The sequence below is a fragment of the Anolis sagrei genome, chromosome 5 (assembly GCF_037176765.1).
Source record: "Anolis sagrei isolate rAnoSag1 chromosome 5, rAnoSag1.mat, whole genome shotgun sequence".
NCBI classification, from domain to species: domain Eukaryota; kingdom Metazoa; phylum Chordata; class Lepidosauria; order Squamata; family Dactyloidae; genus Anolis; species Anolis sagrei.
In genome coordinates this window covers 31,156,354-31,177,137 of record NC_090025.1, presented here as the reverse complement: position 1 = coordinate 31,177,137, position 20,784 = coordinate 31,156,354, and the positions used below count along the sequence as shown (strand labels likewise).

The window sequence follows — 20,784 nt, the reverse complement described above, 5'->3', positions numbered from 1 at the left end:
TAGAGCCTCGCTTATCCAACATAAACGGGTCAGCAGAACATTGGATAAGCAAAAATGTTGGATAATAAGGAGGGATTAAGGAAAGGCCTATTAAACATCAAATTATGTTATGATTTTACAAATTAAGCACCAAAGCATCATGTTTTACAACAAATCGAGAGAAAAAGCAGTTAACTACACAGTAACGTTATGTAGTTATTACTGTATTTACAAATTTAGCACCAAAACATCGCAATGTATTGAAACAGCTGTGGATCAAGGATGGAGGCAGACTACTATGGATAATACAGAACGATGGATAAGCAAAGATTGGATAAACCAGACTCTGCTGTAATAGATGGATGCAATGGAATTCAGGGCAAGTAAGTGAGTCCCACTTTCTTCAGTGGAAATTGCTACTCCAAGGACAATGCACAAAGGATAGCAGTGTTTGGAGAGAAGTTTTCTAAACCCTGTAGTTAAAAAAATATAAGCAGTGCTAGTGGGTCTCCAGGTGTTTTGGACTTCAACTCCCGGAAATCCCAGCCAGTTTATCAGCTGTTAGGAATTGTGGGAGCTGAAGTCCAAAACACCTGGAGGCCCAAAGGTCAGGAACCACTGAAAGACCCTTTCTACATTGTACCCCACATTTTTGAAAATCATATAAACAGAAGAGAGGAAGAAAGGGAAATAGTGAGGAGAAACACTAACCGCTAGTTACATCTTGTAGTTTGTCTTTCCAGATTTCTAACCATAACAGATGTATAGGCAGAGAAGTATTTTCCAAAAGTCAAGAGTTTATAAGGAAGAATAGCAATACACAATCAGAAGAGTCTCAGTTATAAGTGACATGATTTGGTCCCCTCATAAACTTTGAGATGACAGTGCTACGTACCAGGTAATCAAATATCACTGTAAAGAAAAGCAACCCAAAAGGCTCATCAGCATGGGCCAAATGAGGTGGGGCTGGGGCAAATGGACTTCATGGTATTCTCATGATGTATGAGGCCAAATCTCCCAAATAGGGACACTTGCAGGGCATGCTTATTTAGTTAAATCCCAGTTTGAAATACAACACTAACGTCTTACAAAATTGCGCATGTTAATCCTTATATTGAATTCGTAATGATGATAAGGTGTCTTCAAAACATATTCATTGTATTTTGTTTAGGAATTTTTCCCACAAGGAAAAATTAAGTTACCATTATTTTGGGGTAATTGGGCTGAATCCACGAAATTTGTGCAAGCTTTAATTCATTTAGCTCAATTCTGCCAATTTCAGTGAAACCAAATTGTGACCAGATTAGTTTAGCACAATCCCTTAATTTCAATACTTATTGACTGCATATGACAGCTTTGCATGTTTAATAGCATCCCACAATTTGATCCATGTTTGTATCATCTAACATCTTGGCCATAATCCAAAACAGTATTAAATCATTAATCCTACATTCATTTAAGTGGATTGTTCCATGTCAGATTGCACCTTTTCTTTCTCACCAACTATTCAAGCATGGCTGTCTAGCATTTTGATTTTAAATGGGGAAAACATAAATATGGATTTTAAAAATCTAGTCTCCTATATTTAGGTTATATAAAAACCAAAAATGAATAGCAATCAATAAGAATGAAGAACATGCTTTTCACAAAATATTTTGCTTAAACAACAATCAGGAAATTAATAAAAAAAGACAATATAAATAAGTCAGAAATGCTTCAAAAATAATAAAAGTCACAAAACGTTAGGTTGTTAAGAGGCATCTTTTCTCCCTCCTTATGTTCTACCACAGACTTCTGATAGAAATGTTCTTTGTGTTGATGCTCATATTTCATAACTGGCAGAAGACTATTAGACACAAGTCTATTGCCACTCTTTTGAGTCCTCCCAGTCATAATCTTCGGCTGATTCACTGAATATCCCTAGTCAGCAGAAATATTCTGACCTTGAACCTTCACTCTTGAAGGTCATCTGAGAATCCATACTTGACCTAGAGCAAAGAAGGAGTCTTTCTGATTCCTCAGTATTCCTTCGAGCCCAGAGCTCTCCACCTGCCCCCACCGAACGTGGTTTAAGGGAAAGCGTTTCAAATTTGACATACGTCTCTTTTTCCAGGTCAGATTCCCGGGTAGATTTGGGTTTCCTGTGAAGCATTAAGACTTTATAGAGTAGAAAAAATATGAGGGGTAGAACAATTGCACAAGCTATGCCACTGGCCACAAGCAAAAAGGAAATCTGAGAATCCTCTTCCATAGTTATTCCATCCGTAGAGAAAATGATACATTGGTCTTTCGTGGGAGGAATTCCTTTGGGGCAAACACAGGCCATGTATTGGGTACCAGGTTCCAAACCATCTATTGTGACTTTATTTTTTGTTGGATCTGTGCTCAGAGGCAGCATGTCTTTCTCCCCATACTTTGAGTACAGCACAGTCAGAGCAGGACTTGTGGCATTGATGGTTTTCCACATTAAGGTTACTCTTTCTTGGGTTTCAGGAATTACTCGAAGGTTTTTTACTGGAAGGTTTGGCTCTCCCACTGTTGCTGTGCTGATTGATGTGTCCCCATCTTTCTTACTAATATCACCTGGCTGCTTTTTGCTTCCATTGGTAATTGCCTTGGAATTCTTCTTTCCTTCAGGGATGGCCTTGGGTTGCTTTTTCTCATCTGGCTGTTCGCTGGTAGAGCTTTCAGTGGTAGAGCTTTCAGTGGCAGCCAGTGTTGTAGAAAAAGTGGTGTTTGTGGGCACGGTTGTAGGAGAAAAGGTGGTTGTATTCCAGGGCTCTTGTTTGATATCTTCTTGCGTGGTGGTATTCTGCTGGTCGACTGCAGTTTTCTTCCCATATTTTTGTGGAGACACAGTTGTGGTGATGACCCCAACAACGGTGACACTAACATAAGCTTCTGACATTCCAGCCAGGTTTTTGGCCTTACACCGGTAATCACCTGCATCCTTGTAGGAAATGCCTGTCAAACTAAGGATGGACCATCTTACACCTTCTCCGGGACTTTCTTGGATCACTAGAAAAGAATTAAATGTATGTAAGATTGGTTATTGCAGCTCAAGAGGAGCAGTGATCATACTACATTTGTCATAATTTGCCCAAACTGCTCAGACAAAAAAGTGTATTTTTAGTAGTCGGCTGATGGTTAGATTAATCAATTACAGATATAATAAAATAGATGTTCATAATAATTAAATTTTGCAGAGTGACAAAATTATTAGATATACATATTAAATATTCTCAGTTACTTTAAACACCCATCTAATATGCAATAACAACAAAAATATTTGGCCAAGAGCAAAAAGAAAACCAAGATGTTGAGAGGTAATAGATAGATTGGAGAACATTCCTTTTTAACATAAAAGCTGCTAATAGAGGCATATATGACATGGTAAAAACCATAAATCACAGCAGAGTTTAAGATCACCTGGGGAGGCCCTGCTCTCGGTACTGCCTCCCTCACAGGCACAATTGGCAGAGATGAGAGACAGGACATTCTCAGTGGTGGCCCCTCTGGCTTTGTGACCAAGGCTTTAGAGAACCTGTGCAATAGCTTTGTGACCAAGCCTTTAGAGGACTTGTAAAATAGATGGACTTGGAACAATGTGCAATTATCATTGGAACGGCCCAGATTATTATTATTATTATTATTATTAACTTTATTTGTACCCCGCTAGCATCTCCCGAAGGACTCGATGCGGCTTACACAGGCCGAAGCCACAAACACAATACAAAGAAAACATATCACAGCAGTAAACAAGCAAATCAAAACAATTAAGCAAAAATAAACAGCAAATGACATACATCAAGACACTATTAAAACTGGTTCGGCCGGCGCAAAGGGGTACAGGGTTAAAAGTGCTGATATGGCAGGAGGAACGTAGGATTAAAGTGTGATGTGCGGCAACATTTGTTGTACTAAAGTGCTTCCAGGACTTGGGATGGGGATTCCTAGTTTGGGAAGGCACAACGGAACAGCCAAGTTTTTAAATTCCTTTTGAAAACGGCTAGAGTGGGGGCCTGTCTGAGATCTTTTGGGAGGGCGTTCCAAAGTCTGGGGGCCGCCACGGAAAAGGCCCTGTCACGCGTCCCCACCAAGCGCGCTTGCGACGTGGGTGGGATCACGAGCAGGGCCTCTCCGGATGACCGTAACGAGCGTGTGGGTTCGTAGATGGAGATGCGGTCACGCAGGTAGGGTGGTCCCAAACCGTTCAGGGCTTTATAGGTGAGCACCTGCACCTTGAATTGGGCCCGGAAAATGAATGGCAGCCAGTGGAGCTCCTTAAACAGAGGGGTAGACCTCTCTTGATAATGGGCTCCGGTTAGCATCCTGGCTGCTGCACGTTGGACCAGTTGCAGTTTCCGGGCCGTCTTCAAGGGTAGCCCCACGTAGAGCGCATTGCAGTAATCCATTCTAGAGGTGACCAAGGCGTGGACCACCCCGGCCAGATCAGCCTTCACGAGGTATGGTCGCAGTTGGCGCACAAGTCTCAGTTGCGCAAAGGCCCTCCCGGATACCGCCGACACCTGAGCTTCAAGTGTAAGCGAAGAATCCAAGAGGACGCCCAAACTGCGGACCTGTGGCTTCAGGGGGAGTGTAACCCCGTCCAACACAGGTAACCACCCTATACCCCGATTCGGTTTACGATCGACCAGGAGGACCTCTGTCTTGTCGGGATTGATCTTCAGCTTGTTCTTCCTCATCCAGATCGACACAGCGGCCAGGCACTCACCTAGCACCTGAGAAGCCTCCTTGGAATTAGGTGGAAAGGAGTAGTAGAGTTGTGTGTCATCTGCGTAGAGATGGCACCCAACTCCAAAACCCCGGATGACCTCTCCCAGCGGTTTCATGTAGATGTTGAAAAGCATGGGAGACAAAATAGAGCCTTGCGGGACCCCACAGGTCAAAGGCCAGGGGTCAGAGCAGGCCTCTCCCAGCTTCACCATCTGAGTTCGTCCCTCCAGGAAGGACTGGAGCCACGACAGAACCGTGCCCCCAAGGCCCATCCCGGAGAGACGACCCAGAAGGATACCATGATCGATGGTATCGAAAGCCGCTGAGATGTCCAGGAGAACCAGCAGAGTCACACTCCCCCCGTCTAGCTCTCTGCGGAGGTCATCCACCAAGGCGACCAAGGCTGTCTCGGTGCCATGGCCAGGCCTGAAACCAGACTGTGACTGATCTAGGTAGTTGGTATCGTCTAGGAAACCCTGAAGCTGAGAGGCGACCACCCTCTCCAGCACCTTTCCCAAAAAGGGGAGGTTGGAGATCGGCCTGTAATTATTCAACACCGAGGAGTCAAGGGAAGCTTTTTTGATAAGTGGGCGAACCACGGCCTGCTTCAGGTTAGATGGAAAAATTCCTTGCTCCAACGATGTATTGATAATTGGTACAAACCAGTCAAGCAACCCCCCCATAAGATTATGCTTATGAATTACATGTTTAACTCTGAAAGTATTGTTTTTAAATGTTTTAATTGTTTTTAATGTACTTTTCAATTCTATTTTAATATTTATTTGTGTACATTGTGTTTTAAGGCATCGAATCATTGCCTGTATGTCAAGCCACCTTGAGTCCTCTCTGGGGTGAGAAAGGTGGGGTAGAAATGTCGTAAATAAATAAATAAATAAGGCTATGAGAAGTGTTTCTGCAGCACAAAAAAGAAGAGCAGATCATAAACTGGGGAAAATTGTTGCCTTTATGTCAATTGCATCATTCCATTATCAATTTTAACTATTTGTTCATCAAATGTAACTCCTGCAGTTCTTTCAAGGCTGAATTGGCCCTCCCTTTATCCTCCCCCCTCTGATTCCTTTTCATCATGTGATGTAGATTATGCTGAGCTGTAGTGACTGGCCCAAGGTTACCTCGGAATCCTTACGGCTGACTTCGAATTTGGGCCTAAATCTTCCTAGCTCTAGGAATCTAAAGATCAGTCTACTATTAGTACTTGTCAATTTTTGTGTTCAAGCCATATATCCATTCTATTTCCTTTTCAGTAGTGGAAGGACACATGTAAATTTCACACATTTCCTTTTTTATGCACTTAGGACTGAGTATGAAATTCAGTGAACAGCATCTTTCACATGCTTGTTTTCTCTACAAAGGGAAAATATAGTTCGAAAAAGATACTCTCATATCCCTTTCTCATCTTTGTCTCATGAGCCTCCTCTCCCACTTCAACTAGGTTGTCTATGAAATGCTATCCACGTGAGATTGTTTTCTTTCCTACTGCGCTTTCAGAACTATTGTGAGATTCAGTGTCTGTTTGAACTAAAACTATAAGCAAACACAGTATTTTGGACTGCTCGGCCACTAAGTTGCTCAAGACACAATCCCTACCTCTTTTCATTATTTTGGCGCAGAGAGAGAGAAAGAGATTGCCCCCTCAAACCTAAGACACATGGTGTTATACCACTGTAGCACTACTGTAGCACCACATTATTCTTAAATTTAAATCCAATCTCAGCAAAAGGCTGCCCTGGACATACTTCCTACAGTGCTGAACAGGTTGGTCCACTCCATATCCTTCATCACCAGAACTTCCTCAGATAGGGGCCAGCCTTTGGAGCTAAGTGCTGCCCTCTGAGAGTTGTCATCATCATTCATATCACTAAATTTTTCTAGATTTTTCTCAAACTTAGAGTAAAAACACAACTGAACTTTCAAAAAATCTTTGCATGATATAAGCAGGAGATGAACTTGTTCATACTTTTTTCAGATAGAAAATAAATGCTTTTAAAATCATCTCCCCAAAAAACAACAACTGTAGAGTGATAATGTCATACAGTTAGCCACAACTGAAGGCAATATTACACACAGAAGGCAATATTACCCACAGTCAGATCCAGTTCTGCTTTATGTACATCATGCAAGAAGGCCTCTAGTATTTGTCCACTACTGTATCCAGCAGATTGTACTTGGTCTCTGTATTTAGCCATCATCTGTTACAAAGCATAAGATCATTGTGGTCTATTGGTTATATTATTATAACCAAAATACACCAAAAATGACTTACAGTTTCTCAAGTCGCTCTTGATACATATACAAAAATTATTATTATTATTATTATTATTATTATTATTATTATTCATCCCACTTTATTTCAACTGAACTGCAATGTGGTTACAATAGCTGACTTGGGGTTCATCTAGTGCAGATTGACCTCACTTTAACTGCTGTGACTCAATACTATGGAATCATGGGAGTTGTAGCTTTACAAGATCTATAGCCTTCTCTGCCAAAGTGCTGGTCATTCACTAAACTACAGTTCCCAGAAGTCCATACCACTGAGCCATCACAGTTAAGGTGGCATCAAATTATATTAATTCTACAGTGTAGATGCAGCTGAAACCAGGCAGTAATCTCGAGAGTAAGCATGACCTTTTGAGAATAGAGAAATAAAAACAAATACCTGTATAGTTTACTGGAAGGTTGTCTGACCTAATCCAGGTGAGTTGTGGGGTGGGATAGCCTGTGGCATCACAGCGTAGGAGAACATTGCTTCCCAGGGGTGAGGTGATTTTTGTGGCTGACGTCATGACCGATGGTTTCAAACACTGTTCCAGCTCTGCTCTTTGAAATAAGATCCCAGCCAGGCTCTCAGGCCCACTGCAAGCCACAAAGGGATCCAGAAGTATAACAAAGGTATCCACAATTTTGGAAAATTCAATGAGCTTTGAAATTCGACAGTCACAATACCATGGATTGTCCTGCAAACCTTCAAACAAACAAAAATAGTGAACTCACAGTCTTGACAGCAATGTAATAATTATGCAATTAGATTAGGATAGGACACCAATTTGCCCTAATATCTTTCAGCATACACAGTCATCTTAGAATTGCAAGAGGACCTTTGGCAAAATATCTAGTAAGTCAGACAATATTACAGTTTGCCAATGGCTAATTATGTTGCAAAGATCGTTTTCCCAACAGTCGTCTGATTTATATTTGTTAGCAACTATCCAGCCAGCCAACTGAAAACTGCTTTCTTGTGCTTTTATTTCACAACACTGAGGAGTTTAGATTGAAAATTCTACAAAAATCTCATTTACAAAGTGTGCACCTTTTTAGCAGAGCAAGAAAAAATACCTTTAACAAGCAGTGATGTTTATTATGATGACTTATGGCAACCCTGTAAATTGTATTGTTTTTTTAGACAAGGAATATTCAGAGATGGTTTTGCCAGTTCTTTCCTCTAAAATATACAGTACCTGGCATTCAGTGGCAGTCTCCCAAACAAGTAGTAATCAGAGTGGATCCTGCTTAGTTTCCAAAATCTTGTACCTTTAGGATATTTAGGCCCCATAAGCTGTTATTTAGGTGAAACATTTGCATGACTAAAACAGCAAATATAAGAGAAATAACATAATTTTTCATTGTTCATGTATTCATTTTGATTTGGGAAATAAATAAAATGACCTTTTTAGAGTTTGAGGAAATGTTTTAATCTGCTTGTGTTCATGGGGATAATGAGACATGGCTTAGAATGGGGTGGTACCATCAATCCCTCAGCCTCATTTCCCATGCACCCTCTCTCCTTCCTCTATCACATGGGGGCATCAGGACAAGGCATGTTGGTGCCCTGTCCCTACTCCCATCAGATGGGGAAAACGGCCAAAAATGCAGATAGCTCAATCGGAGCTACCCAAAAGATGCCTTTTCTCCCACTGTTGGCAAGGAAGCATTTTGCGATGATTCCTCACCACTTCAGCAATCACTGGGGTGGGACCACAACCAGTGTCATGTGATGCCATTCGGCAGGCCCTGTCCCAAAGAGGAGCAAAGAGCCCAAAAAAACCCAGTGTGGTGAGATGTTAGGTCCCCCAGGTGATTCTATGGTAAGCTTCTGCATGACGTTATCACAGAGGATCCAGCAAATTCATAGAAATGATACCTTTTAAGGCATTTTCTAAGTCATGCTATGAGGTTCTATGGTAACTTCCAGTAGAAGTGGTTCATTTCATGAGCATTTGTTAATATCCACAGTTTTCTATTTCCACAGTAAATTACGGAACTTATCTCCCATGGATATGGGGGTTGTGCTGTACAAAAATAGTTCATACTCAGCAAAAGGGAGAAGATAAGTTCAAGCAAAAGCAAACCGCTACAGCCTCTCCTAGCTTTCTGTTCTCCCTTTTTAAGACCTTTTGCTATCTTGACCACATTCTAATATTGCTTAGCCACATCTGTTCCAGCTTTCATCTGTGAATATTTCACACAGTAACAACAAACATGTTTGCTAAAATTGACACGGGATCATAGGAAAGGATTCTATACCTCTCTTCAGCTGCTGGCAGTGCTGAAGGGCATTTGAAGAGGTAGCATAACATCCAAGGTAATTGTCGAAATGTAGGTTGATAGGGTATGCTGCTATTTCAAGAAAGCCCACAGTCAGAATGACAGGAGAAGGATGCTAGTAAAGGAGAAGGATGCCAGTAAAGATGCATGGCCCTGAATCTCCACATGTGAGGGACATCCACGTGTGAGAGATGATGGTACACATTTCTCCAATTTTGATTAGCTGGGCACCAGTCAAGAGAAAAGGGCTATGGGAACATTTTCAGCTCAGCTAGGAGAGCAGTAGCTTGCTAAAGCATGCAAGGCATAGATGATTTGTTGCTGCAGGCTTGCAAAAACTATGTATTTGATTTATATATTTGATTAGCTTCCAAAGATCACTCTTGTTCTGCTCTGGATTTACCCTCTGCCTAGAATCAAGTAGGTAATTTAAATACTACTTATCTTGTCTTTCCAGGTAATTGAGAACAAAGAATTACCTTATTTCGCTTTGATCTGGGAACAGCCTTTTTAATTAAGATTTTTATCTTAATTTCCAAAGTGAGGAAATATGTTCCCTGTGTGTTTTTTAATTAGCAGCAGTGAGCAACTGAAGATAGTAGATAACACTTAAAAATATCATCAAAGGTTGTATCTTGATCTCCGGTTTTGTCCCAGAAACCTAATGTACCCAGAACAATCTGGAGCTAAATGTCGATAATTCAATAAAATTAGTCTCCAATTTGCATGACCATTGCATACCAGTTTCCTGGTGCAGAAAAATGCAAATAACAGTACCTGGTGAAAGAGTCTGTTAGCCATAAAAGCTGGTGCTAAATAAAATAAATTAGTCTTTAATGTGCAACAACACTTCAGGTGTGGGTGTGTGTTCAAAAGACACATTTTAATATGCCCAAGTATACAGTCAGTAGTATTTCATCGCACTAGAGAATGAATCCACCTTAAATCTAGTTTCTGCCTCCTGCAGAATTCTGGGGCTTGGAGTTTAAGGCTCCTCCCTAAACTACAAACCCCAGAATTCTGCAGGAGGCAGCAACCAGATTTAAAGTGGATTCATTCTCTAGTGTGATGACTCAATCACAGCCCTGAGTCTGCAAAACCTGAGCAGAGCTGTTGATAACAAGGTGAGGCCTTGTATTCTTAGGGTCTCCATAAGACAAAGTCAACTTGGTATCAGATAGCAACAAGCATGTAAAAACAGATTGATGCTAAGAAGAAACCGAATATTTAAGATTAGAATAATATTAATTATTATCAAGATTGGGAGCAGTTGCTTGTGAGAAGACATGATAAAAGAAAAACCTTGCCCTAGGAGAAATCAGAAGTACATATATACAGAAGTCTTATGGAACATCTTCTGATGAAAGTGCCTTAAAGCCGGGGTCATCAAACCCGGTCCCTGCTCTAAAATTTAGACTTAGGGGTCACCCTAAGTTTCAGAGGACTTGAAGGCACACAACAACCACCATTCTAATTAATTTGATTATCTCAGCAGCCAAAAGCAGACACCCACTTCCCATGGAAATACTGGGAAGTTAATGTTGTTAAAATTCTTTTTCATTTTAAATATTGTATTGTTCTTTCATGTTTTTTTGCAGTACGAATCAGATACGTGCAATGTGCATAGGAGCTGCTGATGGCACAATGGGTTAAATCCTTGTGCCACCAGGACTGCTGACCAAAACATTTGCAGTGCGAATCTGGGGAGTGGGGTGAGCTCCCATCTGTCGGCTCCAGCTTCTCATGTGCGGACATGAGAGAAGCCGCCCACAGGATGATAAAACATACAGGCATCCCCTAGGCATCATACTTGCAGATGGCTAATACTCTCACACCAGAAGCAACTTGTAGTTTCTCAAGTTGCTCCTGACATGAAAAGAAAGTGTGCATAGGAATTTGTTCATGTTTATTTCCAAACTATATTCCAGCCCCCTAACTGTTTAAGGGCTTTCTCTCTGCCTAAAAAGTTGAGGAGCACTGCCTGAAAGGGCTTGCATTTATGTGATGCTTAAGAAAGAGCACCCTCTAGTGAACTTTTATTTGTACTACCTAGGCCATCTGTGAAAACCTGACAGTTTTGTCCAAGTACTCGATCTTGGTTTTAGTGTTAAGCTAAACAAAAACCACAATTTGGGTGCATAAGAGAGGAATTAGGGTACACCAGGGTTTACATTTTAAAAACCTCTAAAGGGGTGTAGTAGGTGACTCAGAGTGCTTCCACACAGCCCTATATCCCAGAATATCAAGACGGAAAATCCCACAATAACTGCTTTGAATCTGTCCACACTCAGATAATGTGGTATTTCTTGCCTTGATATTCTGGGATATAGGGCTGTGTGGAAGAACCCTCAGCTTTCTCTGTGGAATTAATGTTGACTTTTGCAAGTGACTGAATGGAAAACTTAAACTGAGTGTTCTGGAAAAGAACGTGGCTGGCTTACTGAGTGGCTGAAGCTACCAATAAGCGTGCCCTACACACCATTCATACCTTCCAACATTTCACAGATGAAAATTGGAACACTGTTAGTTGAGCAACATTAAAGCAGGTATACAATGGAAAACATTAATAAGAACAGATAAGCTAGGAGAGGCTGTAGCAACTGGATTTTACCTAAGTCTTCAATCAAGGGCAAGAAGATTTAGATAACACCCCCTCTTTCTTTCCTCTCCTCCATGCAGAGTTTACAAAGTGCAAACTATTCAGAACTCAGTTTGCAGTAATAGAAATAATCTGAGGACAAAGAAGGAATGTGGGAGGAGGAGAAAAAAACAGGACATTTTAAAAGCAGCCAAAAATGCATTAATCAGGACCTTTCCTGTCAAATCAGGACAGTGTGAAAGTAGGTTGCATTGTCAAATGCTTTCATGGCTGGAATCACTGAGTTGTTGTAGGTTTTTCGGGCTGTATGGCCATGCTCTAGAAGCATTCTCTCCTGATGTTTCGCCTGCATCTATGGCAAGCATCCTCAGAGGTTGTGAGGTCACAAGCCATAGATGCAGGCAAAAAACCTACAACAACCCGGTGAAAAGTAGGTTGTTGCATGTTACACTTAAGCATTTAAAGTCCAAAGTCCATAGCTTTGTGCCAATTTTCTCCCCCATTCTGAACAGTGATCTGGAGTCTATCTCCAATGAGCCATGAAAAGTCAGCGGGTCATTCAATTATTCCCACCTTGATCTACCTTGCAGGGTGGTTGCAAGGATAAAGTGCAAAGGAAGAATGGCTACAAATGCAGCCTTGAGCTCGGAAGTAAAGGAAAGATAGCAATGAAACTAATAATTGAATAAATAAATCGCCAAAACGTGTGCCAGTTCATGTAACAAGTAAGCTGCTTAGTGGTAACATGTGAGTGTAAGACACGTCTCCAGCAGGATCCTAGTCAGGACTTGGGTATATAAAATCAGCCTATCAAGCCATACAGGAATGACACATGCCCACCTATCCAGGGATCGCTGGATTAGCATGGGTGTTACAACAATCCATCTAGAGAAGTAACGGCTAAAACCATCCTAATAGCCTTTTAAGACATGGCATCTCACACCCTTCCTGTTTAGTTTTTAAATCCCCAGAGTATGGGAAAGCTACTTCATGGGGTTACAAGTTCCAGAATCTCTGATAAAGTAGTTATGCTGTAGTAAAAAAGATACTTTTTAGTAAAAAAAAAAAAAGAGATAATTTTGCCCTGCACTTGGAATTTCCAATTAAATAAGAAGGGTGTGTACAGCCTGTAAGTATAAGCACCTTCCAATTACTCAAAGGGGGACTTGTCTGCATTGTTCAAAACAAGGCACTTAAAATGTTTTCTGTCTTACCTAATATGACCCTCTGGGTTACAGATTCTGTGTTTCTGTTTGCTGCTGTTTCTAAAAAAGGCAGCCAGATGTCCATGAGGTCTGATGGCAAGGAAGTGAGCTTATTGCTAGAAACATCCAGATAAGTGAGATTCCGCAAGTATTTGCCAGCCTCAGCTGGAATGCTGGTCACTTTGTTGTTATGCAAGTCAAGAGTTCGAAGGTTTGGCATCTCAGCCAAAGATTCCCAGGGAAAACTCGAAAGCAAATTGCCATCCAGGCGCAGTTCATGGAGCTGCTTTAAATTATAAAAGCTGCTGGCGTCGACAGTTGCTACAGAGTTATAGGTGAGCCATAGATATCTTAGATCCACCAAGTAGTAAAAGGCTTCTGTTGGGATCTTTCGTATGACAGTCTTTTCTATCCGGAGTTTGACGGTGTCCACTGGAACATTTACAGGGATCTCAAACATGTCTGGATCATTACACAGCACAGACCTAAACCACAAAGAAAGTGAGATCATTGAGCATAAAAAGACTTTAAGATAGTAAATGTTTGTTCAGAATCATTGAGTGCCAAAACATCCAGATAGCATTAATGGTTTCATGCACAGCAAACAAAGTTACAAGGGTTTGAACAGATTCTTTGCACAAACATAAAAGCTCACGTAATAGCGTTGAGTCTTCTTATGAGCTGCTTTGAATCTCTTTATGGAAAGAAAAAGTGGAATAATAATAATAATAATAATAATAATAATGTGGTGTACTTGAGTCTTACAATGACTACTTTTTTTAGAACCACCACCACACACAATACATAGTTAAAATGATGGAATTTGCTACTACAAGCTCTAGTGATGGCTGCCAATTTGGACAACTTTAAATGGGAATTAGACAAATTCATGAAGGATAAGACTAGCAGTGGCTATTGGTCCTAATGGCTATATATCATCTCTGGTATCAGGGGCACGTCTCCTCTGTACAGCTTTACTTGTGTCCTGCTTGAGGACAACTCCACTGACATCTGGTTGACAACTATGGAGACAGAATGCAAAGCCAGGTAGGAAAAATGGTGGTTTTGTACTACTTCAGGATTAACAGCAGTACGATATGGTATGGACTAGTCACCGGAGCGGATTTTTAGTGTAATTAGATGTTGTGTATTAGTGATATGTTAGTTTTGTTGTCTTGGTTTCATTGTAAATTGTCTTTTATGTACTGTACACCGCCACGAGTCGCCCTAGGGCTGAGAACGGCGGTTAATAAATGCAAGAAATAAATAAATAAATAAATAAATAAATAAAACAACCCAGAATGGCCAAATTTCAATGCCAGCCTTGAGTCTTCAGTTTCTATGGGTCATTTCTGCTCTGCTTTGCACCCACTTTCTAACTACAAACAAATAGGCTAGATTAAATATAAGAAGGAATCTGATCTGGCATAGCCCCTTTAGAACAGATTTATTTATTTATTTATTTATTTGTCGTGTCAGAGCAACCAGTCCATTATATATTACATTAAAAAACAGATTAAAAAACAGATTAAAAACAGATTAAAAAACAGATTAAAAACAGGAAAAGACTCTCTCTGTGTGTTGTGAATGACAAAGTATGAGCTACAGCGATTGGTACTATTGAGTCCCAGGCTTTGGCCCAGAAACCTCAGGGCCTCAGAGAATCCTGAACTGGCAATCCTAACCTCAACACTATTTCAGGGGGTTGGACAAGATGGCTCACATGGTCTCTTCCAACTCTATGATTCTATTATTTACTTGGCCAAACATCTCAAATAACTAAGAAAGCCTCTTATTATCAAAAGGTAGAAAGTTAATATTTTAAAGAGGAAGCCTATATATCCATAATTAAGCTTACAGTTACAGTGGAAAAGACATGGTTAATATATTTCTGTCTTAAAGATGGACACACCCCTTGCTGTATTGTTTTAAATAAGGCATCTGTTTCCACAGACACAGGGAGCTTGAAAGGATCAAGAGCAAGATAATCCAGCCATTTGCCCAAAGAGAAAAACATTTGTTTGTCAGCCTTCTCAATGAAACTTGAATTGTAAGGAATTATGTAATGCCAGCAATGTATCTATATAAACAGAAAGATTTTGATTCAATGTAAGGAGTAAAAACCAACTCCTGTGTATCAATCCTATATGTATCCTCCCCCAAAGTTAAGGAATAAAAGACACTTCTATACATTTCCCCTTGGCAAGATGTGTGTGGAAACAGGGGTTTTGCATTCTGAAAGCCTCTTGTTCTTGTCATGGGGACTGAATGGGGAAAAGATTTCCAGTGTAATAAAACATTATTCCGCACAATAAAATGGATAACTATCATATGGAAGGAAAACTAAGACCAGTGTACATTTCACATGTTTTTACACAAATGTTAGCTTATGCCTAAAGCTGGACTGGGCAACTTCCAGATATGAGAGCTCTAGTAGAGGGATGCACTGTCACCACCCATCATACCTACACAACACATTTAATACTTTTCTTTTCCAAAACCTTTTTATGATTGCCAAATGGTTAGGGTTGGGGTGTGTCTATGCTATATAATTAATTCAGTTTGATACCACTACTATAACCCAATGCCTTGAACACTACTGCCAAAACACAACTCAGTGCTATGGCATTATAGAAGTTGACGTTTTAAAAGGTCTTTAACCTTCTCTGCCAAAGAATATGGGAATCTTACCAAACTGTAACTCCCATGATTCTGTAGTGTTGAGCCATGTGGTGTGAAACTGCTATGTTTCTATAGTATAGATGCACCTCTGCTTGCTGGGAGCCCCGAAATGCCTTTACAACACAAGGACCTTTGAGGAACGAGGCCCACACTTTTCTCACTCCTGGTCAATGGACTTTTATTTGTTATCTGCACTGTTAATGTTCAGTTTAATTTTTTGAACATAGCAAAATTACCTTAGTCTCAAACTGGTAAAATCCAAAGACATAGTCATATTAGTCTGGAATATCAGAATTTGCTTTTGCCTGGAAGACAAGATTTTGCCCCATCCTCTTCCATTCCCACTGAGTATGCAGCGTTGGGAAGGATGCATATGGAGCGATGAGAGGGAAAGAGGATAGCTACTCGCTAGCCCAGTGGTTCCCAACCTGTGAGTCCCCAGGTGTTTTGGCCCACAACTCACAAAAATCCCAGCCAGTTTACCAGCTGTTAGGATTTCTAGGAGTTGAAGGCCAAAATATCTGGAGACCCACAGGTTGAGAACCACTGCGCTAGCCAGTTCAATCAACTCAGGCAATCAGTGATGATTGTTTGCACACTGAGAAACCAGGTTTAAATCCCTACTCAACCATAGAAGCCCAGTGGGTGGCCTTAGTGTGTCAAACACAGAGGAAGCCCATTACACACACACACACACCCACCAAACAGGAAAATCTAAGTCCAAAATGACAGCTCATTGTAAATCAGAAACAACTTGAGGGCAAACAACAGCAATGGTTTTGATAGCTTATTTTATGATGTCTTAACAGGATCATTTATGAGCAAATGAGGAAAACTGAAACTTTAAAAATAGATCTGGTTAAGCATCAGAGGTACTCAAAACTTTGGTGAAGCAGGGGCATCATCTTCAAGACATTATTTAGGATCAAAAGTGTCTGAAAAACTTTAGTTTTTCAAACGAAACATTTTAAAAACATTTGTATCAAACTGAGTTGGTGTGTTATGCTGTATCTCCAGTCCAGCTAGAGCACTAAGAAAGATAACACAGAGACTTAGGACATTATCGCATGCAACCTGTAGCATGGCTTTGACACTCCCTAGGAATGAACAGAAACACTCAACACAATGTTGTTGTTAAGTCACTCCGAACCTATATTCAACTTATGCTTCAGCAGTTTGAAAACCAGCAGATGCAAATTTCTTTCAGCCTGTGCAGGTTTGGTAATGAAAAGTAGACATGCCTCTTGAGTAATATACAAAACAGGGGAAGGCTTGTAATTGAAAAATACATCTTTCCTTATTATTATTGTTATTATTGTTGTTGTTATTATTATTATTATTATTTGGCATTACTGATTTTGCAAAACAGCCAGGTGCTGCAAAGCCCCTGTCTAAGCAATGTTTGGCAATGAACAGTAGAAAGGCTTGCAATTACAAGATGCATCTTTGCTTATTTATTAATACTCAAGTTTTAAAAGAAACTGTGCTTCTGAACTTATGGATTGGGAGGATTGGGAGGAGACAGGCCCTGGCAGCTGCAGAAACCTAAAAGTCTTCAAGCACTTGAGGAAAGGATTGGTGAGATAAGAAGAGTGGTTATCCTGACATGCTCCAGCAGCTCAAAGCAAGACTGGCCTGCAACTCCATGACCCATTTTTGGAGTCTCGTGAGGTAAGGTCCTTACTAATCAATCCTCTACTCTGAAATAAGTTCCATGTTAAGTGTTGCTTGTTATCAGCTATGTATGTGATCAAAGAATTGCACTCTGCTTTTGCAAAAGCTAGGTGATGCTGTAAAATTAAACCCTTTTCATGACAAGATTATTTCCCTTGCTTTTAGAAAAAATAGACTTGAGTGACAAATAAACAGAGTTGATAGAATATACCATATAGCATGTTTTGCTTTTAATAAGCATTTTCATCATTATATTTATATTTTCTCACACTTTAGAAACTGAAATTATTTTGCCAGGGCAGCTTCCTTGTAGTAGGTAATCTGTCCTCAAATTAGATAGAGTTTGAGCCTGATTCTGGGCTCATGACAACGGGAGGAGGAAGTTATTGGTTCAATCTCCCCCCCCCCCCCCCCCCAGTTATTGGGAGGAAATCAGTTGAAGATGACTATATAGGAACATTATCAGTGGGGTAAACTATCCAAGTGTTGTATTTGTCCTTAATATTCAAGGCATTTTTCTTCCTTGAGAATGGGCACAGATTTTCTGAAAACAGCCTCTGTCTGTGCAATAAAGCAGATTGAGCCTTTTATTGCCTTCCCTCTAATCTTTCCAGAAACCAGCCACATTCTTTCTCACTGTATAGGTCCATCCTCTTGGCTTCTCCAACACACATGAGTATATGTACATGTGTGCCTTTAGGTCATCTGCCATCTTATGGTAACTCCATAAATACATAGGGTTTTGTAAGGCAGTTCCTTCTCATACATCATATACATTGAATGGGCAATATGCTCTGAATGAATTCAGCAATGACTTTCATGTCCTAAAATAGGCCCAAAGATTCGGTTTTTAATAACACGGTATGTACTAAGGCAGAGTGCATACTAAATCTTCAATCTAGCCCAAGCACCGTTCACAGAGATTTAAAAATAAAGAAAAACACAGAGTTTGCATACTTTGGTTGTGTTGTGCTAATTGGACCAAGGGATTGGCGTGGGTTGCCCTGTCAAATTTATAATTCCTGATCCAAAGAAAACCAAAGGGCTCAGAAATTCTCTTCTAAACTCAGGGTCCTTTCACATATTTTACAGTTATACAAAGATTGTACAATCATGCATTGATTTTACCTAAACTGTTATGGTTGCATTGTGTGGAATCCAGGGGTTAGCACTTTAGAGACGCACTACAGCTCTCTGGCACTGGATCACATTTAATCTTGAAAGCTAACCAAAGGGAGGGTGCCAGGCTTTAATCAGAGGAAGGCAATGGCAAGCGCCCTTTGAATTCTAATTTCCTAAATAAATTCTATGAAATTCAGTCAACAAGCAACTTATAGATACGATACGATACTTTTAAATTGCAAATCTTAGTATTCCATGGAGTGGAATCACGTTGATTAAGGTGGTATCATAATTCTACATCTGCATAATGTAAAAGGCTCCTTAGTTTATACTTGCTTTCAGTCAAGTAGTTGATCAACATGAACAGAAGGGCTAATAAAAAAGTCTGGATAGAAGCAGCCTAACTTTTTGGAGCAGCCAAAATAGCAGCTCACACGCTAAGCACATGTCTCTGCAAGCATGAGGGAGTCCTAATATTTCAGAGGAAGAAATTATATTCATAAGGGGAAGTTAATGGGATCAAAGGAGCCCTTGGTGGTGCAATGGGTTAAACACTTTTGCCAGCAGGACTGCTGACTGAAAGATCGGCAGTTTGAATTGTGGAGTGGGATGAGCTCCCATCTATCAGCTCCAGCTTCTCATGTGGGGACATGAGAGAAGCCTCCCATAGGATGGTAAAACATCTGGGCATCCCCTGGTCAATGTCCTTGCAGACAGCCAATTCTCTCACTCCAGAAGCGACTTGCAGTTTCTCAAGTTGCTCCTAACATGGGGAAAAAAAGGATCAAAACATCTTCCACCTCACAACAGCCAAGTAAGAATAGGCTGAGCACTGGGCACAGACTGTTAATGAACCATTATGGGTTATTTATTGCTTAAATAACTGGTGGGTCAACATACTCTTGCCAGTTCCACTTGCCCTTTCTTGTTGTCTAGCTGTACTTTTCTGCAGAATCATTAAATGGTACCTCCATGGCTAAATGCTTTTAAAAAGCTCTTTCCAAAATGTGTGTGCACATGCTTTCAAATCACCTGTTAACTCATAGTGACCCTAATGGGTTTCATGGGGTTTGCTTAGGCATGGATTACTCAGAGGTGGTCTTGTCAGTTCCTTTCTCTGAAATAGTGCTGACAATATCAGGTCTTCCGTGGTGGTTTCTCATCCAAGTACTAACCAGAGCTGAATTGGATGAAAATACCAGGAATATTTCTTCAGGGAAGTATCTAGCTTCCACCTCCTAATTGCTGCATGCAATCCAATTAGATCAGATTTCATGGCCACCTACCTTGTCTGTTCATGTACTTCATTATAAGAGTGCTGCAAAATACCGCATTCAAATTCTTCATCTTATATTGCAATGCAGGAAGAAATAAATAAAAAGCCATACATTTTCCTCCCCCCTCCCCAAATGTTGGCATTGGAGATTATTTTAAATTCCTATGCATCTAAGAGATCTGAAAGAAAATATAAACCTACCTTGTTCCACTGCCGTCGCTTCTGCCATGGTAAATGCAAGTGCATTGAGAAGGACAAAAACTCTCCACTTCTTCAAAAAAGCTCATCACGATGCAGACGGCAGCAATCAGATACATGACTTTCTTGCAAGACAATTGATACATCTAAAATCTAAGACTTTATTTCCATGCACTTACCCTGTGTGCTATGCTGGGGAATGTAGGTACCCCTTAGTAAAAGCAGATTACCCTGGATTAGCTAAGATCTGCATTTACTTAACCTTCAAATGTATTCCGCAAAGGATCAGTTGAAACAGCTTGCTCTTTATTGTGTTAAAGAAGGGATGCATTGCCTTTAAACTACATCCATCTTGAAAGAAGACTGTTCGAATGGAAAATTAAACACTGATTTTTTTTTAAAAAAAAACTTGCCACCAAATGTAATCTGCTGTTTAAACTAGACAATATGGGGAACACAGTTCATCTTTCTACAGAGGACACATTTTATGCAGCAAAGATTCAAGGTTAACATTACAATAGCTTGGGTCCAAGAATATTTTTCTGCCTTATTCACAATATTTTAAAAACCATAAGTAGCAGTTGGATTAATCTACTTTACAGACATAGAGACTGAAACGAGCAGACAGAACTTAAACAGACTGGTAAGTGTTTAATGAAATGTCATAATTAGCAGCAGATGGCACCAATAATCAACAAACAGCTATTAATCTTGAGAAATGGGCCCCTATTAATTGAAAACCTAGA

General features: G+C 40.3%; 1 protein-coding gene across 2 annotated transcripts; it reads right to left on the bottom strand.

Moving 5' to 3' along the window:
- Positions 1-756: 756 nt before the first annotated feature.
- On the bottom strand, positions 757-20,286 carry LRIT3 (leucine rich repeat, Ig-like and transmembrane domains 3). Of its 2 annotated transcripts, none has more exons than XM_060779093.2 (4): positions 20,218-20,286; positions 13,096-13,571; positions 7,397-7,702; positions 757-2,997 (listed from the first exon to the last, which is right to left on the bottom strand). In XM_060779093.2, the coding sequence occupies exons 2-4, from the start codon at positions 13,544-13,546 to the stop codon at positions 1,904-1,906; spliced, it is 1,851 nt and encodes a 616-aa protein (XP_060635076.2). In that variant the 5' UTR covers positions 13,547-13,571; positions 20,218-20,286; the 3' UTR covers positions 757-1,903. The 2 variants fall into 2 exon arrangements, with proteins under 2 accessions (XP_060635076.2, XP_060635075.2); XM_060779092.2 differs by having other exon boundaries at positions 20,042-20,279.
- Between the last annotated feature and the right edge of the window lie 498 nt (positions 20,287-20,784).

Bases quoted from the DNA above. Each gene is read 5' to 3' on its own strand.
- LRIT3 (XM_060779092.2), bottom strand. From the start codon at position 20,184: ATGTATCAATTGTCTTGCAAGAAAGTCATGTATCTGATTGCTGCCGTC. The intron at 7,703-13,095 runs GTAAGACAGAAA...GTTTGTTTGAAG, and splicing joins AACCCAGAGGGTCATATTAG to GTTTGCAGGACAATCCATGG. The intron at 2,998-7,396 runs GTATTTGTTTTT...ATTCTTTTCTAG, and splicing joins CCTTCCAGTAAACTATACAG to TGATCCAAGAAAGTCCCGGA.